At 41.2% G+C, this 21,563-nt stretch overlaps 1 protein-coding gene across 7 annotated transcripts in view; it reads right to left on the bottom strand.

The window, feature by feature from the left end:
* PPP1R13B (protein phosphatase 1 regulatory subunit 13B) overlaps nt 1–21,563 on the bottom strand; it is a 95,548-nt gene that overhangs the window by 37,527 nt on the left and 36,458 nt on the right. For all 7 annotated transcript variants that reach the window (XM_056544977.1, XM_056544976.1, XM_056544974.1 and 4 more), the window contains exons 2-4: nt 20,971–21,118; nt 17,571–17,690; nt 14,886–14,947 (exon numbers count right to left, since the gene is read on the bottom strand). In XM_056544977.1, the coding sequence (XP_056400952.1) occupies nt 14,886–14,947; nt 17,571–17,690; nt 20,971–21,118 (330 nt within the window). The remainder of the gene's footprint in view (nt 1–14,885; nt 14,948–17,570; nt 17,691–20,970; nt 21,119–21,563) is intronic.

Below are 21,563 nucleotides of genomic sequence, written 5' to 3'. Positions count from 1 at the left end.
GACGAAAATTTATTTCTCAAAGCTCATTTGAGGTCTCAGACTGGCTTAAAGGAACACTCCAGAACAAACTAGTACATGGTTAGAGATGATAGGGCTTCAGTATGACATAGGTTTTATGTTTGCCTACCGTGACTGCTCCTGTCTTTACTTTCGTCTGCTTTATTTAATGCACAGTGGAGTTTCATTTTTCAGTGTTACAGCTCATATAGTCACTCTTATGGGGTTCAGGATAATTTGGGTAGCAGCCCTGTGATCCCTGAGGATTAAAAAATGAATGTTCCCTCTTGTAGTGTAGTTTTTAAGTGTGATGTCTTTATTTGAAGTTGCTCAATAAACCAATTATCTAGCACACCTCATATCAAAAAAATAATGTATACATCATTGTGGTGTTTTTTGTTTTCTTTCCTGTGTCTGTACATTGTTAGAGATGCGCGAATCTAAAGTAAGAATCGCCAAATAATCTAATGAATCATTGTTAATTCTTTTAGTCTTAAAATATTAATTCTACCTTCCAAGTGTTCAGGAACTTTCAGGCCCCTTTTAGACGAGCCAACAGGCACAGGAGTCTTTACAAGGCTCGAACAATTGTCCAGTACTGCAGTCCATTTAAGAGTAACTCCAGTACAAAACTTTTTTGAACCATCATCCTTGGGGTGACGGCATATTAAACAACCACCAGGACTTACCTGCCATCCTGTGGTGCCCCAGTTTTGCTGCTCCAGTCCTCCGGTGCGGTCTCCATTCTGCTTGCTGGTCCAGGTCAACGCTTAAAATCCTCCTGATCAGCTAATCACCAGCCACAGTAATGTCGCACCTCATCAAGAAATAGGCAGATTAGCAGTGTAACTTATTGAGCCCTGGTCCCAATCATCTTCTAGGTGCCGGGGCCCAATACATCACACTGTTGCTCAGCTCACACTGGCCAAGGTGAGATATCACTGCAAACAATGATTCGCTGATCAGCAGTGTGACCACCAGCAACCAGATGGCACCGGAGGACTGGAGTGGCGATACTGGGGCACCACCGGAGCAGTGGCAGGTAAGTCTAGGTTGTTATTTCATGTGCCGGCAGCCCAAGGATGATGGTTCATAAGAGTTCCATGCTTAACTACCCCTTTAAATTCATAATTGTGTAAACAGGTGCGGCCAATAGTGATAATTTAAATGGCCACACAAAAGTTGCGATCAGCTAACAAACAAGAGAGTTTGTATGTTTGTTGGCCGATTGCCGGTCCTTACTTAGGCCAGTTATCAGTAAAAAGGGTTAAATTGTCCTTTCCTGTAAATTTTCTAACCTAAATTGGCACATCTCTAATACCATCATACATGACCGTATAAAGGCCCATTCATAAGACAGCACTTTATTTTTATTTATTTATTTATTTTTTTACACAGATTTAGCGTAATTCCACTTTATGTTGCTTTTTTTAACATGATCGAAACACAGATTTTTAAACACAACTAAACCTGCAGAGTGCAGAGCACATTAAAATCGATACAGGAATTATTGATAGTTGTAAAACATGACTGGTTGAGATCTGATCACATAAGGACTAATTTACAGGTACATGACACAAAGTGATAGTCTGCGACCTTATAAAGGAAGCCATGTAAAACGGTGTGTATAAATGCTCAATACAATCAGTGAAAGAATAGGAGAAGTCGTAACTTCTCAGAAACATAGCGTGTAAAGCCAGACCGCAGCATAATGGAAAATATGGACACACCCTTCATTCAGCTTTGTATGGGGTCGTCATGAGACCACAGGAACAGGGATTCATGTGACTGAGCCAACTTTTAACCAGTTCTATCCAAAAAGCATACGGAGTATAAAATACTTTAGCTCAGAAACTCCGCAGGAATGTTCCCACTTTCTTTAGAAGAAAAGCAATGCGATCCAGCGTTACTGTATAAAACTTCAGACTTTTATTGATCCATTTAAGATTTCATTATACAGGATAGCACACACCACCCGTAACCACACCACTGAAATCGGACACGTCTCGGGCGCATGCGCACCCTTCATGTTCCCATTTTCTTTCCCTATACCTTGTGGTGTATTGTATCCGTACTTTGAGCATTTACAGGGTTAAGTATGCGTTGGCTTTTGTCTTCTGCACAGGATCACCTTTAGTAGCTCTGGGTGTGTATGTGTGGGTGTATGGCGTCCATCCCTTTGTTAGCAGAAATCTGGGTAATAGAACATTTGTTGGAGAAATTTGTATATGACACTGTTTATTACAGTATTTCAGCAATGTGGGCAGAGCCACTCCCTACTGACGGGACTCTCTAATCCAAGACATCCCTCACATCTGAAGAGCCACATGTGGCCTAAAGGACGGGCTACAAAAACATGGCACCTCCCGGGAAAAGGCACTGAGCAAAATACAAGCAAATTAAGTGGAATTAAAACAACAGACCACAAAAAAGGGAGGCTGTTTATTCAGCTGAAGAGATTTAAAGGGGTACTCCTGTGAATTTTTATTTTTTTTAATCATCTGGTGCCAGAAAGTTAAACAGATTTGTAAATCAATTCTATTAAAAAAAATCTTAATCCTTCCAGTACTTTTTAGGGGCTGTATACTAAAGAGAAATCCAAAAAAGAAATGCATTTTCTCTTATGTCATGACCACAGTGCTCTCTGCTGTTCATTTTAGGAACTGTCCAGAGCAGGAGAAAATCCCCATAGCAAACATATGCTGCTCTGGACAGTTCCAAAAATGGACAGCAGAGGTCAGCAGAGATCACTGTGGTCATGACATCAGGGGAAATGCATTTCTTTTTCGGATTTCTCTTTAGTATACAGCCCCTAAAAAGTACTGGAAGGATTAAGATTTTTTTAATAGAAGTGATTTACAAATCTGTTTAACTTTTTGTCACCAGTTGATAAAATTTTTTTTTTTTTAAATATAAGTTTTCCACGGGAGTACCCCTTTAATACCTTTTTAAGTCAGTAACCAACTGTGCCCTTAAAATGCATGTATGTCATTGACTGCCCCAAGCTTGTGCCAGATAATTAATTTGCAATACTGAGTGATTGAACCGGATCACTGCGGGCACAGTGATCACCGCCCGTACAATGCTCACAAAGCAAATGCTAAACATTTCATTACGTAATTACTGAGGATTGTTTCTAAATTTGTTTTGCTTCTAAAGAATCACCAAAAGGTCCAGAAAGTATGTTCGAAAGAGTGCAGCACATTTCCACACATCTTATAAGGAATTCTGAGGTAATGGAGGCAGGAGGGGGAATCCTCTAAGCCGGATACTCATTTTTTGAGCAGAGTAAAGAGGACTACAAAGAGCGGCTCTGGAGGACCTACCCTGTCCTGAATAACACAGACGATTGATGTAAATGGCTACGGCGTAATACTTCATGTCTCCTGTGGTGGTGCTGCAGAGAAACTGAACACTTACAGTTTTACCTTTTACAGCTGATCACTGGGGACACTGATCTGTTTAAAGGGGTACTCCGGCAGAGAACTTTTTTTTTTTTTTTAAATTAACTGATGTCAGAAAGTTAAACAGGTTTGTAAATTACTTCTATTAAAAATCTTAATCCTTCCAGCAATTATTAGCTGCTGAATACTACAGAGAAAATTCTATTTGGAACAAAGTGCTCTCTGCTGACATCTCTGTCCATTTTAAGAACTGTCCAGATTAGGAGAAAATCCCCATAGCAAACTGTCCGGAGCAGCAGCAAATCGCTCTGGACAGTTCCTAAAATGGACAGCAGAGAGCACTGTTACAAAAATAAAATGTTCTCTGTAGTATTCAGCAGCTAATAAGTACTGGAAGGATTAAGATTTTTTAATAGAAGTAATTTACAAATCTGTTTAACTTTCATCAGTTGATTAAAAAAAAAAAAAAAAAAAAGTTTTCCACCGGAGTACCCCTTGAAGGTCAAGAAGTCCCTACTGACATTTAGGTCTTGCACAGAGAAAAACTACATTAAACAGGGGTATGCTCCCATGAAAGTTCTTTAGTTCTTTCCAGTCTGACCACAGTGCTCTCTGACACCTCTGTCCATGTCAGGACCTGTCCAGGGCAGGAGAGGTTTGCTATGGCGACTTGCTGCTGCTCTGGACAGTTCCTGACACGGACAGAGATGGCAGCAGAGAGCACTGTAGTCAGAACTACACAACTTCCTCTGTAGTATACAGCAGCTTATAAGTACTGGAAGTATTAAGATTTTTAAATAGAAGTAAAGAAGTAATTTACTAAATCTGTTTTACTTTCCGGTACCAGTTGAATTGAAAGAATGTCCTCCGGCTAAAAAAAATAAAATAAAAAGCAAATTGCCCAAACCACCTAAATGGATGGCATAGTCCCATAGTGTCAGAATGCTACATTTCAGAGCTGGCAGGAGAGATCTTTAAAAGGGGTATTCTGGGCAAAAACATCTTATCCCCTATCGAAAGGATAGGGGATAAGATGTCTGATCGCGGGGGGGTCCACTGCTGGGACCCCCCGTATTTCTTCCTGCAGCAGCCTGCATTCTATGCTTAGCTAGATCTGAAGTTTCTGAAACCGCCCAGCTTCCGAGACGGGGACGTGACATCACGCCACACCCCCTCCATTTATTTCTATGGGAAGGGGCGTTATGGCCGCAACGCCCCCTCCCATAGACCTGAATGGAGGGTGCGTGGCGTGACGTCACGTTCCTGTCTCGGAAGCCCAGCGGTTTCCAAAACTTCAGACGCAGCTATGCATAGAATGCGGGCTGCTGCAGGAAGATCGTGGGGGGTCTCAGCAGCGGGCCCCCCGCGATCAGACATCTTATCCCCTATCCTTTCGATAGGGGATAAGATGTTTTTGCCTGGAATACCCCTTTAACTTCAGGCCAAAAAGGCCAAAAAAAAAACAAACACTGGTCTAGAAGAATGTGTCTACAGCTGTTGCAAAACCACAACTCCCAGCATGCCCAGACAGCCCTAGGCTAACTGGAAATTCTTGAAGTTTTCATTTTGCACAGTTGAAACAGTTTTCAAACTGCGCCCCCCTGTGGCAACCAGCTAATCACACCTTGTCCCACTGCTGACACCTGTGCATTTGCAGGTGATGAGGGGCAAAAGCAGAACTACATAGCAGATATTGAGATGAATGGCCATTCTTAGGACCGCTCTCAATTCTGTCTTACAGTGGGAGGAATGTCACCCTCTATGAAGTCTATATGTCCTATTCTGGCACATGAACAAAGGGTGTTTTAATGAGACACCCCATTAGGACAAAATACCTATTATCCGGCATGGTGTGAACAAGCATCATAAGCTCCGCAGCCATATAGCCAAAAAGAAACAGTCATCATTTCAGTCTAAAATAAAGGTCTTGAAAGACAGTATGACATCCAGGATGGAAGTGCACATGGGAAGTCCTGGCAGTCCATCATCTGTTGGGCCTCCGCTGTTTATACAAGGAGCAATATGCTGAATGCGACATTCTTGTGTTGCTGACTAAGAGTTAAAAGCTTATTAACATCCCATGGCCGTGCGAGGGGTCAGGAGGAGAATGACCCAGAAGCTTGGAGAGGAGATCTCCTCCTACACTAGGCACGTGCGCAGGGATTTTGAGGATTATGTGCTTTCAGAAACTGATTCAAATGTTACAGGGTTACTGTGAATCATGGGGTCACACGGCTATTCATACAGGCAGGGTAATATGGCTAGCGCTACAGCTCCTGAAGTAAACCAGCTGTATCACCCACATCTTGTCGATATGGACAACATGCCAGAACGATGCATCTAGACAAACTTGGGTAATATCGGAATGTACCTTCATGGACACTAATGTGTAGGTTGTCTACAAGTACCGGCCTCTGCTACAGACTAATCTTTACACTAGGACACAGGCAAGTAGATTTGCATCAATTCAGCCACAAGAACATTAGTTGGACACAGACGTAGGGTTGATAATGCCCAGCCCAAAGCTGGAATTCCAATTTTGTTCAATGGGTGGAGGTCTGTAAACCAGTGTTGTTCTTCCTCATTTACTGTAATGGACCTTATTATTTTGCACTGGTGAAAGGTTGAAAAGTTTTGGAAGCACACCTTTCTCCATTTCCTGGATTCGTATCTCAATTAAATGCGCTGCCATGCAGTTCTTGCCTTGGCATCTCAGGGAAAATGTATCGCTGTTTAGACTAATCCGAGAAACTCCAAAAAACAAAAATGTAGGACTAAAGTTGCTAGAGGAAGTGTTCACATCAGTATTGAGTGTTTTAACCTACACATATCAGCTCTTGGTGGTCCTTCATTGACCGCCCACATGGCTTATGACTTAGTACCTGTCCTCCTAGACCCCTCTTCATCACAAAACCACTTGACATAGTTTCATGGTTTTTAAGCTTGTAAAAAGACAAATCTATTGAGTTCAACCTAAAACCCTACTGTGTTGATCCAGAGGAAGGCAAAAACCCCACATAAGGATGATGCCAACTGCCTCCTTAAAAAAAAGGAAAAAAAAATTACTTTCCTACTGTAATATGGTGATCAGAATAAATCCCTGGAGCAACGTTCTATCCACATAAATCTAGTATACATAACTTGTAATATATCTTTCCAGAAAAACATCCAGGCCCCTATGAACATGTTTATTGAGTTACACATCACAAGATCATGTGGCAGAGAGTACCATAGTCTCACTGCTCTTACAGTAAAGAATCTTTGTTATTATGGTGAAACCTTCTTTCCTCTAGACAGAGGATGCCTCCTTGTCATGGTTACTTGCCTAGGTATAAAAAGATCACTAGAAAGATCGCTATCCATTCTTATATTTGTACATTGTGATCATGTCGCCCCCTAAGACTACTTTTCTCCAAAATTAATAACCACAAGCTTGATAACCTATCATCCCATGACTTTGTAGCCTTTGCAGCCGCTTCCCGGCACTGGTCACTAAAGTTGAGTTTACAGTCCAACAGTACCCCCAAGTCCTTTTCGGTAGACTTTTATCAAATTTTTTATTATTAAGCATAATTGTACATTTTGTTTTTACGGCCCAAGTGCATAACCTTTCAGCACTTCCCACAAGGAAAACAATCACCCCCTTCAAGGCTAGGCAGCCAGAACCCTGCTCTGTACTGACTAGGGGCAAAAATACCAAAACAGCTGACTACAGAGGGCTCTCCCCTCCTTGTGCAAGAGATATGACTTTGCTACAAATCCCCAGTTATGTTTCAAGGCTCTTTATATGTCCGAATTTGACTTGCAAGGATGCTACCTCCAATAGGTGGCACCAGAGAGCAAGCTCCCTTCTTTATGATTGGACTACTTTGCATATTTCTTCCCAGTGAAGCGTGTATAGACTACACAAGCCTTTTGGTGCTCTCTTCAAGGAGAAAGTTACTTCTTCAGTCCCAGTAGGAGGGGGAATTCCGTGCAAGTTGTCAATCACTGTGTATGAACAGCAAAGTCCTCCAATTGGAAACTGCAAACTCTGAGATGTGAGACTATGAGCTGGCATATAGCACATCATCAGTAATAGAATGCATACCAATCTTTTCAGCAGCTTCTCAGATCGGGCAGCATGACCAACCAACCATAAAAACACAGTTTAAAACATTCCACCCCAAGTAAAAAATATTTTGCTCAAAACATGATGACAGCATTGTTGTTTCTGCTTTCTACTGTAATTTAATCCACTACAATAATACTAAGATATAATTTTGAGCTTCTTAAACTAAGAAGTGTTTGCTTGGCAGACAAGAAATTACAGGTTATGTTCTAGTGTTTTCACCCACTGCCTAGAAGAAGCCTTACATATCAACGAGAAAAAACTACAAGAGGTGCGCCCCTAGTGAGGACCGTTTATATAAAATGAAAGAGATAACGCAAAGATGGGTTCTTACCCCTAGGTGTTGCGCTCAGAGCACAACACCTACAGTAGCGTCTATATGCAGGAAATCAAATGGAACCGCTGTCACGAGGAACTTCCCGGTGTGACGTCAGTCAGTCCGGTGGATAACAATGGAAGGAGATATGTGAACAAGTTCGGTACTCGAAGATGAAACTTCTTTATTAGCAACGCGTTTCAATCCCGAACCGGGATCGAAACGCGTTGCTAATAAAGAAGTTTACTTTCATCTTTGGGTACCAGCGCCTTCTTTAGTGGAACTTGTTCACATATCTCCTTCCATAGAAGAAGCCTTAGAGAGAAGACTATATCCAAGAATGGGATTAATGTAAGGTATTTAACATCAAGGCTGCTGGGTATAAGAACACATTTACTACATCTCATAAATGAGACACATAAATGTCTCATAGCCCGTTGGTGGACATCTCCCGAATTCCCGCCGACTCGAGCCCTGTTGGAAAAAATTAAAGAGGTGTATAGGATGGAACGTCTTTCAGCAGTACTAGATACTAAACTCCATGTCTTTCAGAGGATATGGAGGCTTTGGGAGGAGTATGACGATTCTCTGAATAACCACTGATGTGCCATGGCCATGCGAGATTCTCTATTTTATATTCTTTCTTTTATTTTAATTTATTTCATCATTTCTTTTTTAATTTTACTTTCTTTCCCTTTCTCTCCTCCTACTTCATCTCTACAGTGTTTCTCCTATATATATATATATATATATATATATATATATATATATATATATATATATATATATATAGTTGCAAATTTTGCTTTATATATTGCAAAGTACTCATGCTCACTGTACACACGTCGTATTTTTCTTCTGTATTAAAATACAAAATTCTTTAAATAAACAGTTATACAAAAAAAAGAAAACATTTACTTCATGGTGGTCCATAATCTTATCATAGACCAAGAATGGATCCACACAAAAGGAAACCCAAAAACCTTGCCTTTTCCTTCTCCCTCCTACTTTGCGGGAATCCAATCTTGTTTTAGGGAAAAATGAGAACAACGAACCGTATACAATGTCTGCTTTATTGTATTTTTCCATGTCTGCTATTATTAAGACTAAGGCAATATCACAAGTCAATAGCTTCAGCCAAATGGGGAGGAAACAGAAGCTTTATTATTCAGCTTCCTTATATTGTTACAATGTCTATCAATATAACACTGTTCGTTTCTCCACAAGAAAAGGAATAAGTAAAGATCATATAGTACAGGCTTCACTTTTACACAAAGGATTTAGGGTAAAGGCAACAGATCAATTCTATTAATATTCAAGCGACCTATACATAAATGGATAAAAATTGCAGAATGGCACTTTTAAAACACCAAAAGACAACTACATGTTTCCAGTCACTCACAGTTATTGTTCGATAAACATTTGGCATCAGTGCCCCGCAAAACAAACGTATCCAGAAACATACAGTAGTCAGCCGGGTTTCTATCAAGGTTTTCCTAATGTACCAATATAACGTATGGGTGAGAGTTCTAATGGTGTGCGTGGTGCTTTAGCAAACCCTATACTAGAATATTGTACAATGTATAAACCAACTCTAATCCAGAATGCCTACGAAGACAAGATGGATGTTGCTGCAAATTTCAAGGGCGCTCAGAAAGAAGCCTATAAATTGCTGGCTTATCAGTGGGATAATAAGTGAAGAGAGGGGACAGCGCAAGCAAGATGGCGACGGCTCCATAGAAAGAGAGCAAACAAGTGGGGAGCACAAGAAAGCAAGCAGACAATAGAAGAGAAAAGCTAAAAGAGGCGCAAGAACAAAAGCCTAGATTGTTGATCAGTTGGATAACAAAAGGGATATAAAGAGAGGATAGAGCTAAAAAGAGAGCAAGTGGGCGGTGCTAGAGAACAAGAAGCCATTAGAGAGAAAGCTAGATAGAGATCCAAGTAGCTGTAGTAGTAAGTGATTTACGCAATTTCATACAACAAAATTGGACATCAGTCGGTCACTTTCTCCAGCTGGAATCAGTATTAAGCCAACTGGATAAAAAAAAAATGTGGCTTTTATTAGGATAAAATGCTACACATCAATAGAGTTTCTAGCACTGATAGAAAGATATGGGGAGATTTATCAAAACCTGTGCAGAGGAAGAGTGGTGTAGTTGCCCATAGCAACCAGATTGCTTCTTTCATTTTCCACAGGCCTCTTTAGAGGCCTGTGGAAAATGAAAGAAGCAATCTGATTGGTTGCTATGGGCAACTACACCACTCTTCCTCTGCACAGGTTTTGATAAAGCTCCCCCATAGAGTGTAAGAAAGAGCTAAAGAGAGCAAGCTAGTGTCGAAGAGAAAAAGCTAGAGAGAAAGCTACAGAAAGAGCAACAAAGTGCAAAAAGAGGGGGGGAAAAAAAAAAGAGCTAGAGAGAAAGAGACTGCTACATAGAGCAAGAAAACAAGAGAAAGGAAGAAAGTCTAGAACGTTCTCAAAATGACTGCAGTCAGATTTGCTAAATAATTTGAAGGTAAAAGTTTCAGCAGCACTATCCAGGCAGATGTATCGTCACTGAGTATATGTAAACATATCTAAATTAATTATAATCTGCTACATTTTTACTGATTTCCTTAAACATCTAAAATATACTTGTAGCTTTCTATTCACATTGACTCCATAGTATAAGCCTATGTTTCAGAACTATATAAAAGTATGTAACATAATAAGTTATTAAGTATATAGATACATGAACACACTTATAAGAACTATTAAATCTATAGATTACACATAACAGATGCCACACCATCAGGTTACACATTGCTATACATACAGCACATAAATCTAATATTACAGTACACACTACTAGGAAACATACCATTAATAAATATTTATATATACATTAGATTAGACTTTTCTGTTACCGTTGCGATGCTCCCCCATGTGACCGTGTAGGAGGACACTTTGATCTTTCGGAACGCTCCATCAGAAGTGATCTCCTGAATGCTCTCCAAGTGGGTCAGCTCCATTGTTTAAAATTTTAAGGTATTGGAGGTTTTTTTTAACAAGGGGAAAAAAAATCTACATCAAACCATTTGGAGAAGGAAGGATGAAATGACTAGAGCATAAAAATAGTCCACAGTGCTCCAGAACTAAACTCTAGTAAAAGTCAAATGTAACGTCACACTGTTGTGGTGTCCGGCCCAGTGGCTTTATCGATATGAAAAGCTGTCCTTGTGCGTGGATCAGCAATTAGTGAATGGAAAAAGACTAGTGGATTTTGCCAGCAGTCAGACACCTAATCAAGGCAAGATCAAGCGAGCTGTCAGCTCCCATCAGCGTCACAACCGTCACACTCTGTACTCGCTGCACATCACATCCCCCCACCCATCCGCATTCACTCGTCTCTGCTGGTAATGTGTGGCCACCTTCCCTTTACACAGTATTTGCATTTATCCCGGGAGAGATTTGTACAAAATGAATTTTGAGCATGTACAAATAGGCTCCAGGGACAGGAAGAGCAGTGCGCTCACTAATCCAGAACTCTGCTGTTCAAGAAGTTGACGTTAATTTAAGAAAATAAGGTAACCGAAGAAGAACGACAGACATGCTTCTGTGACTCATACGTTACATAAGTGCAGGTGATCGGAGGCGGCTATTTTTGGAGATTTCTGACAGGAGCAGTGCTTTGACTTGAAGGTGAACCCCTGGTTTGAAGCCACTTGTAATATTACATTAGGGGACTGAATTTTGAATGTGTTTTTTTATTTATCTATCTTTTTTACACAAAGTTAAATCTTAGACAATCCACCATAACACTAACGGGAATCTGGCAGCTTTTTTTTTTTTTTGGGGGGGGGGGGGGGGGGGGTTCCAATACGCAGTGGTATGCACTAACCAATAATGGTCCAAGAAAGGACAAATAGTGACAGGGTCATTGATGTCCAAGGCTCGGGTGTGGGGAGTAAAGGATGAGCCTGGTGGTCTGATCCACAGAAGAGCTACCTCAGAGCAAACTGCTAAAAACTGCTGCAAAAGTTTACGCCAAAGACCCTCACAGCTTGCTGTGTACAGGGCTGTATTGTGTAGTAGAGCTGTACACAATATTACGTTTGAAAGTTATGGCTGGCCGGCTTATGTCCCATAATCATACATCACATGACATCAGGTTTAGTCCTATTCTCTTGGTCCAAATCCTCAGGCTAGAATAGTGTACTCAACAGTGTGGCTCCTCTAGTTTGAAAACTACCATTCCCATCAGGGCATACCAAGAGTTGTCTCCACAGCTGAAAGAGGACCTCTGACCAACCCCCCAAAGATGAGACAACATTACCATTTAATAGCTTAGGTTGCCCTGATCACACATCTTCCCTTCAGTTAATGAGATATGAGGGTTTATTGTTTGTCTGACAATTCAGGGATTCAGTCAGATGTGTGTAAACTTAATTTTAATAATAATAGGAGTGACAATCAGGTGATGGGCAGGATTATACAGTCTGGAGGGGGGGGGGGGTGTATTAGGCACTGACTGCATAATCCCAATCACCTGGTCACTCCCATTATTACAATTAAGTTCCAGCCCATCTGACTGACTCCCTGAATTGTCAGAAAAAAAATACATTTTGTTTTTTTGGGGGGTTGGCCACAGGTCTACTTTAAATGCCCTCGACTTTCTGGGCATGCTGTATGATGTAGCTTTGACACAGCCTCCAGCTGTCAGGGCATGATGGGAGTTCTACTTTTGCAACATCTTAAGGCTCTAAGGTTGGGGAGCACTAGGTTATACCATATTACTACACAGAAATTGGATGACTGTATTAGTTTATTAAAAAAAATAAAAATAAAAAGTCCAGGAGCAGGACTTTAAGTACAAGTCTATGAGAAAATATAGAAACCAAAATGCCCCTAAAATCTATGGAAAAAGTCTGCCAGGGGCTCAGATGGCAAATGACCCACTGAAAAGTGAATAACATTGAAAAATTGGCTGCTGGAGCTATGGACCTCCCTGTACAACAAGAGCCAAGATGGCACCAATGCAAGGCACCCCCTTTAACTCAGGGAGACCACATGGTAGAACTCTAGAGTCAGTTTTGAAAGGCAAGGATTTAACATTTACATGACATATGTTTGCCGTGCTAATCCACTTAAATAATACAGCACAGAACTATAATTTGGAGCAGAATTCTGCAGCATGGTGGTAAATATATAAAAAAATATATAAATATAAAAATCAACACTTTCCAGAAAACATCTTAACAGAGGTGGGAAAGTGAGTAAGCCCCTAAACAAAGGGGATGTGTGTTTTCTTCCTTCACATGTGGTCGACGTGCGGCAGGTACCAACATGCATTGTTATAATTACCTGTCTGCAGAACAATCTAATGCCATATCAGACTGGCAGCACACCATGCAGAGAACGACATGGGCATAATTTGAAGGAATAGTTATGTAAGGTGTTTATCACTTTCTATCCATGGAGTAAAAAGCACATAGTATATGAAGTTGTGCAACTAATTATTCTTTAATTTTCCATTTGGCACCGATTCCACAATTTAAGTAGTGGCACTGCCAATGTAAACCCACAATATACACGTGACCACTGGCTCAGAAGTAGGTACAGCTGAAAGCAGCAGGCCAATGCAATGCTCCGTGCACGTGCTTACAGAGAGATATGAAACTCCTGTAAGTGCACATACCCTCAAATCTACCAGCTATAGCGCAACACCTTTATAAATGCAGGTACAACTAGAGACCAAGTCATTGCTTACACCTTACAGTGGAGGCAGCACTGGCAAGATGCAGAGAATATACAACTTTACCACATTCATTTGCTCTTCGATACTTTACACTTTTTCTGGTTTCATTTTGTGTTCCTTTTTGCACTCTATGGATATGGACATATACTGCATAATTCCAGTAAAAACTGTTTGCAGCAAAACCCCATAAGCCTAAAGGAAAATATGAAAAGCCAACTCAGCATCAAATAGTTTAGATTTTAGTGCAGATTTTGCTGCAGATTTTATGGCAATAGGAGTCAACATCCGCAAAATCCGCAACAAATTTGTAAAACATACAGCACAAAATATATGTGCAAATATTACAATTAAAAAAATAAAAAAACAGGAGGAGTTTGTAGGGAATATGACAAACACCACAAAAGCCATATTTGTAAGAGCCCTAACCAAACACCAAAATGCAATAAAAGTTATCACAGTAAAAATATTTTTCTTACAGATTCTAACCACCAAAGCAAATATTCTAAACCATAAGAAGCCAAGAGACAACAAAGGACGACTCAAGTCAACAAAGTCCAGTCACAGAAATAAGGCTCATAGGAAATAAACCACAAAACGGAATGACTTTGCAGGAGTTGTGATCGCGGCGGTATTTACATTACCCGTCCAAAAACGTGGAAGAAACAAAAAGTTAAGCGGCAAAAAGACGCCTCTTGCATAGGTAGAGCTGTGGCCCCATACAGGAGATTGCGTGGGGTCATAGCGGTAGAACGCCCACGATCAGGCACTTATCCCCTATCCTGCGAAAAGGGGATAAGTGTTCTATGGCTACAGTATGGATCTTTTATGGATTAGATATCGATAACATTTACAGTAGTGGCTGTCAGGGCATGCAGTTGAATGGACACAGAACAGATTACAGGTTTCCTATCCAGACTGCGGAACAGGACGGAGCTGAAGGTGACCACTGAGGGAGCATGGCCAAGTATATATTTTTTCTATTTCCGCACTGCCCCAGCACCCCATTTAAGATCCTCAAAAAACAAAAACATGACATTATGGTGAAAATATGTCACAAATTCAGTTATATAAAAAGGGTTTATCTGGTATCAAAACTTTTGATGGGAGTGGTACTCATCTACCCCAATGCCCCACAGAAGGCACTGGAACAGTGAAAAAATGCAGGGGACTGGGGTAGGAGAGTATCACTTATTATTATTTTTTAACCACACCTTCCCCACAAACTACAATGTTATAAGATCAAATAACCACTTTAAGCAGCAATTACCAAGTGGGATTCATGTTATATAAAACAATGTAATAATAAGTTTCCATACCCCATTCTCGAGACGTTTCTCTCCGGTGAGCCCATTCCTCTGATTAGGAGCTTGACGTGCAGCTAAAAAGGAAATTAAAACATTTGATTTAGGAGTTGAAAACTGCAAGATTTTTTTATTTCTTTTAAAACAAAATGTGATAGATTCTTTTTTTTATTAAAGGAGCACTTCACCTTCAAATAAATAAGGAAACTCAGAAACTCGCCAAATAAATGGGTATCATTCACAATTTTGATTTTCTCCATGTTGTGTTTGGTGACTTTCCATGTTATGGCTGTGATGCTGGGAGTTTACTGCTATAGGTTTCCCAGCCTTTGGCTCTTCAGCTGTTGCCAAAAATATAACTCCCATCAGTTTAATGCTCTCACTGCTGATTGTTACTCACTGTAGTAAGTAAATATGGCTGTAAGTGGCTCTAGAGAAGTTGCAGTCACCACATTGTCTATGGAAATGTGAACCAGCCCAAATCGGAAACATGTGGAGGAAGAGGGGGGAAAAAATAAAAAATAAATAGAGGAGAGAGAGAGGACAGCGCCTCGTGTATTATCCCAGGCACCAAGGTCCCAACCAGGACAGGGTGGCGTAGACTCTAAATTTGGTGCTCACCAGATAGATGTAAAAACAGGCATATCACCCTTTTAGGGTACTGGAATAGAAGAGGAAGTGAACTGCAAGGCCCAGGGTCCAATGGTAGAGGCTAGAATCTTCTCCCATATAATTGCAGAAGGAGCAGGGGGAAAAAAAGGAACCGTTTGAAGGTGCTGATCGCAATCCAGACCATTGAACACAAATGTGTCAGAGAAAAGTGCCAAAGGCACTAGGTTTATTGACAGATTTCCAATAACGCGTTTCAGAGGGTGTCCCCTCCTTCATCAGATTGGCGATGCCAATCTGATGAAGGAGGAGACACCCTCCGAAACGCGTTATTGGAAGTCTGTCAATAAACATAGTGCCTTTGGCACTTTTCTCTGACACATTTGTGTTTAATGGTCTGGATTGCGATCAGCGCCTTCAAAAAGGTTCAGTTTTTTCCTCCTGCTCCTCCTGCAAATTGTAAACATGGCTACTCAAAACCCCATGACGTTCAGTAGCGGAAACACACCTGTAAATAGCCAGTGTAGAGTTTCAAACGTCAGTGCATGATGGGATTTGTAGTTTTGCACCAGCTAGTGAGACACAGCCTAGAGAACACTGGTTTATACAATGAACTCCATAGTACAGTTGTATGTAATAAGCTCTTAGGCTCCCTTAAAAAGACAGCCGCAGGCATCCCAGATGTTATCATTTGACTGAACAGGGGATTGCAACACTTTTGCACCAATACTTTGGATTGCACCATTTTATTCACTCTTACTGTAAAGAATTCTTTAGAAGGGGAACTATACATTTCCCATCGCTAGAGGAGTCGTCCTTTATTACATCTGTTTTTTTCCATTGCACCTGACTATGTGGAGTTTACATAAGGAAGTGTTTCAATACACAAATACATAAACCTGCCAGTATAAACAGATTATCTTCCTACCCGGCTCAACATACGTTACAAATGTTGCACCCAGTGTACGGTGACCTGGGGAAGGGTTCTGCTATACATCAAGTGTTAACAGTATGATGATTAAAGTGTATTGGCAGCCCGCCAGGTGAGAAACTACTACAAAAGACTGCATTCCTGCTTTGGGGCATTACCACGCAGGCAGAGCTACTACTCTTACTAACTGGAGAGAAGCCAGCTTTCCATAAATTCAGGGCATAAATTCACCATTGGTCACAAGATAAGTTTATAAAATAACAAGCATGGCACCAACAGAGGAGCATGCCAGGAATCACGAAGAGAAATCACTTGTGTCACTGGTCAAAAACAGAACACGGCAAGGTTTGGGTTTGTAGGAGAATTAGAAAAACATGGCCCCTGACTCTTCTAAACTATTGGATCTCAGAAGCATGACTGGCATCGTTATCGGATACACATGCCTCTATGTGCCACCACTAGTTAAATGGGTCCTTCCCATATTAAAATGTATCCCCTGTACACAAGATAGGAGATAAGTAGTCGATTCAGACACAAGCCTATCCCCCCCCCCACCCCACCCCGATTGCACATGTTTATACAACATTCCATTCCCTTGCTATGGGACTTCTGAAGATAGCCAATAGAGATGAGCGAACTTGCAGTAAATTCGATTCGTCACGAACTTCTCGGCTCGGCGGTTGCTGACTTTTCCTGCATAAATTAGTTCAGCCTTCAGGTGCTCCAGTGGGCTGGAAAAGGTGGATACAGTCCTAGGAAAGAGTCTCCTAGGACTGTATCCACCTTTTGCAGCCCACCGGAGCACCGAAAAGCTGAACTAATTTATGCAGGAAAAGTCATCAACTGCCGAGCTGAGAAGTTCGTGACAAATCGAATTTACTGTAAGTTCGCTCATCTCTAGTAGCCAACTATGAACACTGTCCCTTCATAAGTGAATTCAGCACCAGCCAAGAATGGACACTACTTGGTCATTACATCAGGGAATAAGGGACCGCTGATCTCATGACTGTTATCAAACCCTTATTGATCAGCTAATTGCCTCCCATCTAGGGGATAACTTTAAATCTTGGGATAACTCCTTTAAGAGATAAACTCCTCAAACTTTAGGTAGATTCTGAAAAGCACAGTAGCTCAATAATAATGAAATAGAGGACACCTACCCTGTTCATTGCTTTCCACTGGGAATTCCTCATGGCGTAGAAAGAACTTCACTTCTTCCCTCCGAGGACCCCATTTCTGCAAGTGCTCGAACATCAGATGATCAAAGGGTAAAGCTCGTTCTAAAGAATAAGAAAAATGGTCTTAAAATAGTTGTAGAAGTTGTCATTTTTCATAAAATACCTTGTTTTTTCTTAAACAGTCACGTTCACAGACATGTCTTGAAATCCTTTAACATCCATTCTTACCATTCAGTCTGGTCCCCCTCTTATCTTCAGAAGTCCTATAGCATAGGAAGGTAGTGCACACTCAACCACCACTCTAGTCACACAGGGGACACAAGACCCCCCTTTTCTTAATCAGCGGGGTTCCCAGCAGTTAGACCCCCACAAGTGTGAATAAATGATACTTTTTAATCTTGAAAAAATCCTTTTAAATAAAATATTTTTTCACTTCTGTCAAGATGGCCGAATTTCTTATCAAACACTTCGGAATTCAGAACCGACACTGAATTGGAGGGACGAAGAGCAAGGATGGCCATAACCTTAACTATGCATTCTATGGGTATAGTGAATTTATACCGTTAACTCAAACGCTGCATTTACCATTTGCTGAAAAAAATCTGCGTCCTTTCTGCTATGGTTTTTTATTTTCATCTAGTTCTTGTCATGTTTCTATTGTAAAACTATGATCTAAAACCTAAAGAATGTTTCATATAATTTCTCCACTTGTTGCACAGAACATAAGAGATAACACAGGCCAGATGATCAAAAGCTTTTCTTTAATTCGTTGGTAAAGGAGTTCTGCACGTAGTAAGGAGGAGGAAGACTGAACACAGGAACATCTCCTCCTCTAACCTTGCTGCATTAATAATACAAAAATGGAGTCCAGTGTAAACTGAATGTCTTCAGCGTCCTTGGCTGTCTCTGCTTATCGCTAACATTAACAGCTGTCTGGGCGTGATGAGCAACAAAGCCGGAGACCATATTTATTAGGTTCAAAAACCATTACCAGAATGAGTCATCAGGACGGCAAAGGGGGGAAGAAAAGCCCGAAAAATACATGAGTCAACCCGGGTGCGTTTATGATGTTATAAAGGTTCTGTCAGGAAGCAGCTCGTGTGGTCTGAAGCGACGTATGCACTAATGCATTTCAGCAGCAAACATCTGGAAGATGGAGCCCGCAGCACTGACAAACTCTAAAAAGCATTAAATGCCTCCAGAGGAAGGGAGGGGGAGACGAGGGGCCGCACAGCGCCGGCCCATGCAATCATGTTAGATAACACGTCCCTTATTTTACATGAATTATTAGACATTATTCATCCAAATTGTTATTTGGAACAGAAAAATTATTCAACAGTGATTAATGGGGAAGACAACAGAAGCCAAGTCTATGACAAATAATGCACTAAACAAGACAACTCCAGTTAAAGTCACTACATAAAAGGGTTTTCGGATTTTCTAATGCTATTTTGAATACCTAGAATTCTGATTGACAGGTCTGATGCATGGCCTCACTGCTTGTTTAGTATCTGTCTGTAGGATCTCAAAATCCTTCTGGTTCAGTGTCTGGATGTAGGATCTCACATCTTCCAGCTGGCTGAGTGTCTAGCTGTAAAACCTCCCATTTCCCTGCTAGTTCAGTGTCTGGCTGCAAGAGCTCATGTTTCCCTGCTGGTTCAGTGTCTGGCTGCAAGAGCTCATGTTTCCATGCTGGTTCAGTGTCTGGTTGCAAGAGCTCATGTTTCCATGCTGGTTCAGTGTCTGGCTGCAGGATCTCATGTTTCCCTGCTGGTCCGGTGTCTAGCTGCAGGATCTCATGTTTCCCTGCTGGTTCAGTGTCTGGCTGCAGGATCTCATGTTTCCATGCTGGTTCAGTGTCTGGCTGCAGGATCTCATGTTTCCATGCTGGCTGCAAGAGCTCATGTTTCCCTGCTGGTCCGGTGTCTGGCTGCAAGATCTCATGTTTCCATGCTGGTTCAGTGTCTGGCTGCAGGATCTCATGTTTCCATGCTGGCTGCAAGAGCTCATGTTTCCCTACTGGTCCGGTGTATGGCTGCAAGAGCTCATGTTTCCCTGCTGGTCCGGTGTATGGCTGCAAGAGCTCATGTTTCCCTGCTGGTCCGGTGTCTGGCTGCAAGAGCTCATGTTTCCCTGCTGGTCCGGTGTATGGCTGCAAGAGCTCATGTTTCTCTGCTAGTTCAGTGTCTGGCTACAGGATTCCAAGTCACCAGTGTCATTCAGTGTCTGGTTACAGGATCTGACATCTCCCTGCTACTTTAATGCCTGATAGCAGACTGACCTCTTGCCCATGCTTCAGTGTCTACCTCTTGGATTTTACATCTTCCTGCTATTATTGGATCTGACTGAAGGATCTCACATCTCCCTACTGTAGGATCTAAGGTTTCCATGCTGCTTTAGAGCCAGGCAGCAATACCTTACGACTTTATACCAGTTCAGGGTCTAGCTCAAGGACCTTTCTGCTGGCTCTGTGTTTTTCACCTCACACCTTCCTGCTGGTTCAGGTGCCCAGCTGCAGAATCTTACATGCCCTTCTACTGGTGCAGTATGTCTATGACTGTCCCATTGATCTAATTAGGACTAGAAAATCATGTGCTTGCTGTAAAACTACTATTTAGATTATGAATGGAATTGATATTTGGCTGTAGAGTATATGTGAATACACTTTTACATTATACTGGTCTTAAAAACAGACACTCCTTAGTACATCTAGGTAAAAAAAGAAGCGGTGCAAGGTGTGTGTGGCTTATAATATGCAAGGGTTTACTATCCATATCTTGTGTTTATCCTGGCAAGAAGATAAAGTGTACCAACCATATGTTTTATTATCATCCGAGTAAGGTTTGTGTGAGAGAAGCCATGTGCAATGCCCTTGGTAATCATTAGAAGTCCTAAAGTAGTTCCATTGGACTTCTGGAGAATTCTCTCTTTCACTGATACATTGAAACAAACTATCAGAGCTGGGGAAATGACTTTACCTAGAGAGAATAGTCTATAGTCCCAATAAACTTGTAACAAACTGTCGGCTGTGAGAAAACAGATCAAGGATCACAGATCAGCATCTGGATGTAAACAATATGTCACCGTTCACTGGCAGAACCCAAATAACTTATTTTAATAGTGATCTATAGGAAAGGCCAGCCTTGTCTCTTGTCAACACAAGTGGAAAGATACACAGATAGGAGGTACAGTACTCTTCATTGCCACCTGAGGATGTTCTAGCATAAGGAAAAGATATTCCGTAACATTACATAACCCCCTGCCCACCCCAGAAACCAGGCAACAGAAGTGCCTTAATAAAATTATACTAACTATCCTAACAGTATGTCACCCCCTTCTGTAATTTTAAACAAAGCAGAATCATTGTATATAGGTGACCCACCATTGCCACGCCACACTTCTGCTAGGTGGCACGCGCCTTCTCCAGGCTCTTTGCAGAACTCCACCACATCTCGGCACGTTGTCTCGGGAGTTATCGGGACTTCGGTTAATATTTGTTCATTGTTGCTAAGAAACACTGTTAATATAGTCTGAAAGAAAAAGAGACAAAACACTGGTTACATAAATCTCCAGTCAGGACTGTCAACAGATGAACAACAATGCAGCTGGTTAGGAAACAACTTCCCACAATGCTCAGTTCAACAGATTATGGATTCCCTAAAATGATTTTATTTTATTTTTTATGCTGAATAATAAGGTTCATGTATTACAAAAAGTAAATCCTCAAAACTTTATTAGAACAGGAAACATCACTTTTTAGAATCAGGATCTTTAGAATAACAAAAAAACATGAATGTGTCTGCAGAATACAGGCTGTAAATGGAACTCTCCAGACTACAGGCTGCCATCAACATCTACTGGCAGCAGGACAGGGCTGATGATACAGGGCCGAAGGAGGACACTTGTTACTCAAGGGAACTATTATAATGTCAACCCATTACAAAATCGCTACTTACTATATTTCCGAATACATTA

This window comes from Hyla sarda, chromosome 11, assembly GCF_029499605.1.
Source record: "Hyla sarda isolate aHylSar1 chromosome 11, aHylSar1.hap1, whole genome shotgun sequence".
Lineage (NCBI taxonomy): Eukaryota > Metazoa > Chordata > Amphibia > Anura > Hylidae > Hyla > Hyla sarda.
This window is presented reverse-complemented; position numbering and strand designations above follow the sequence as displayed.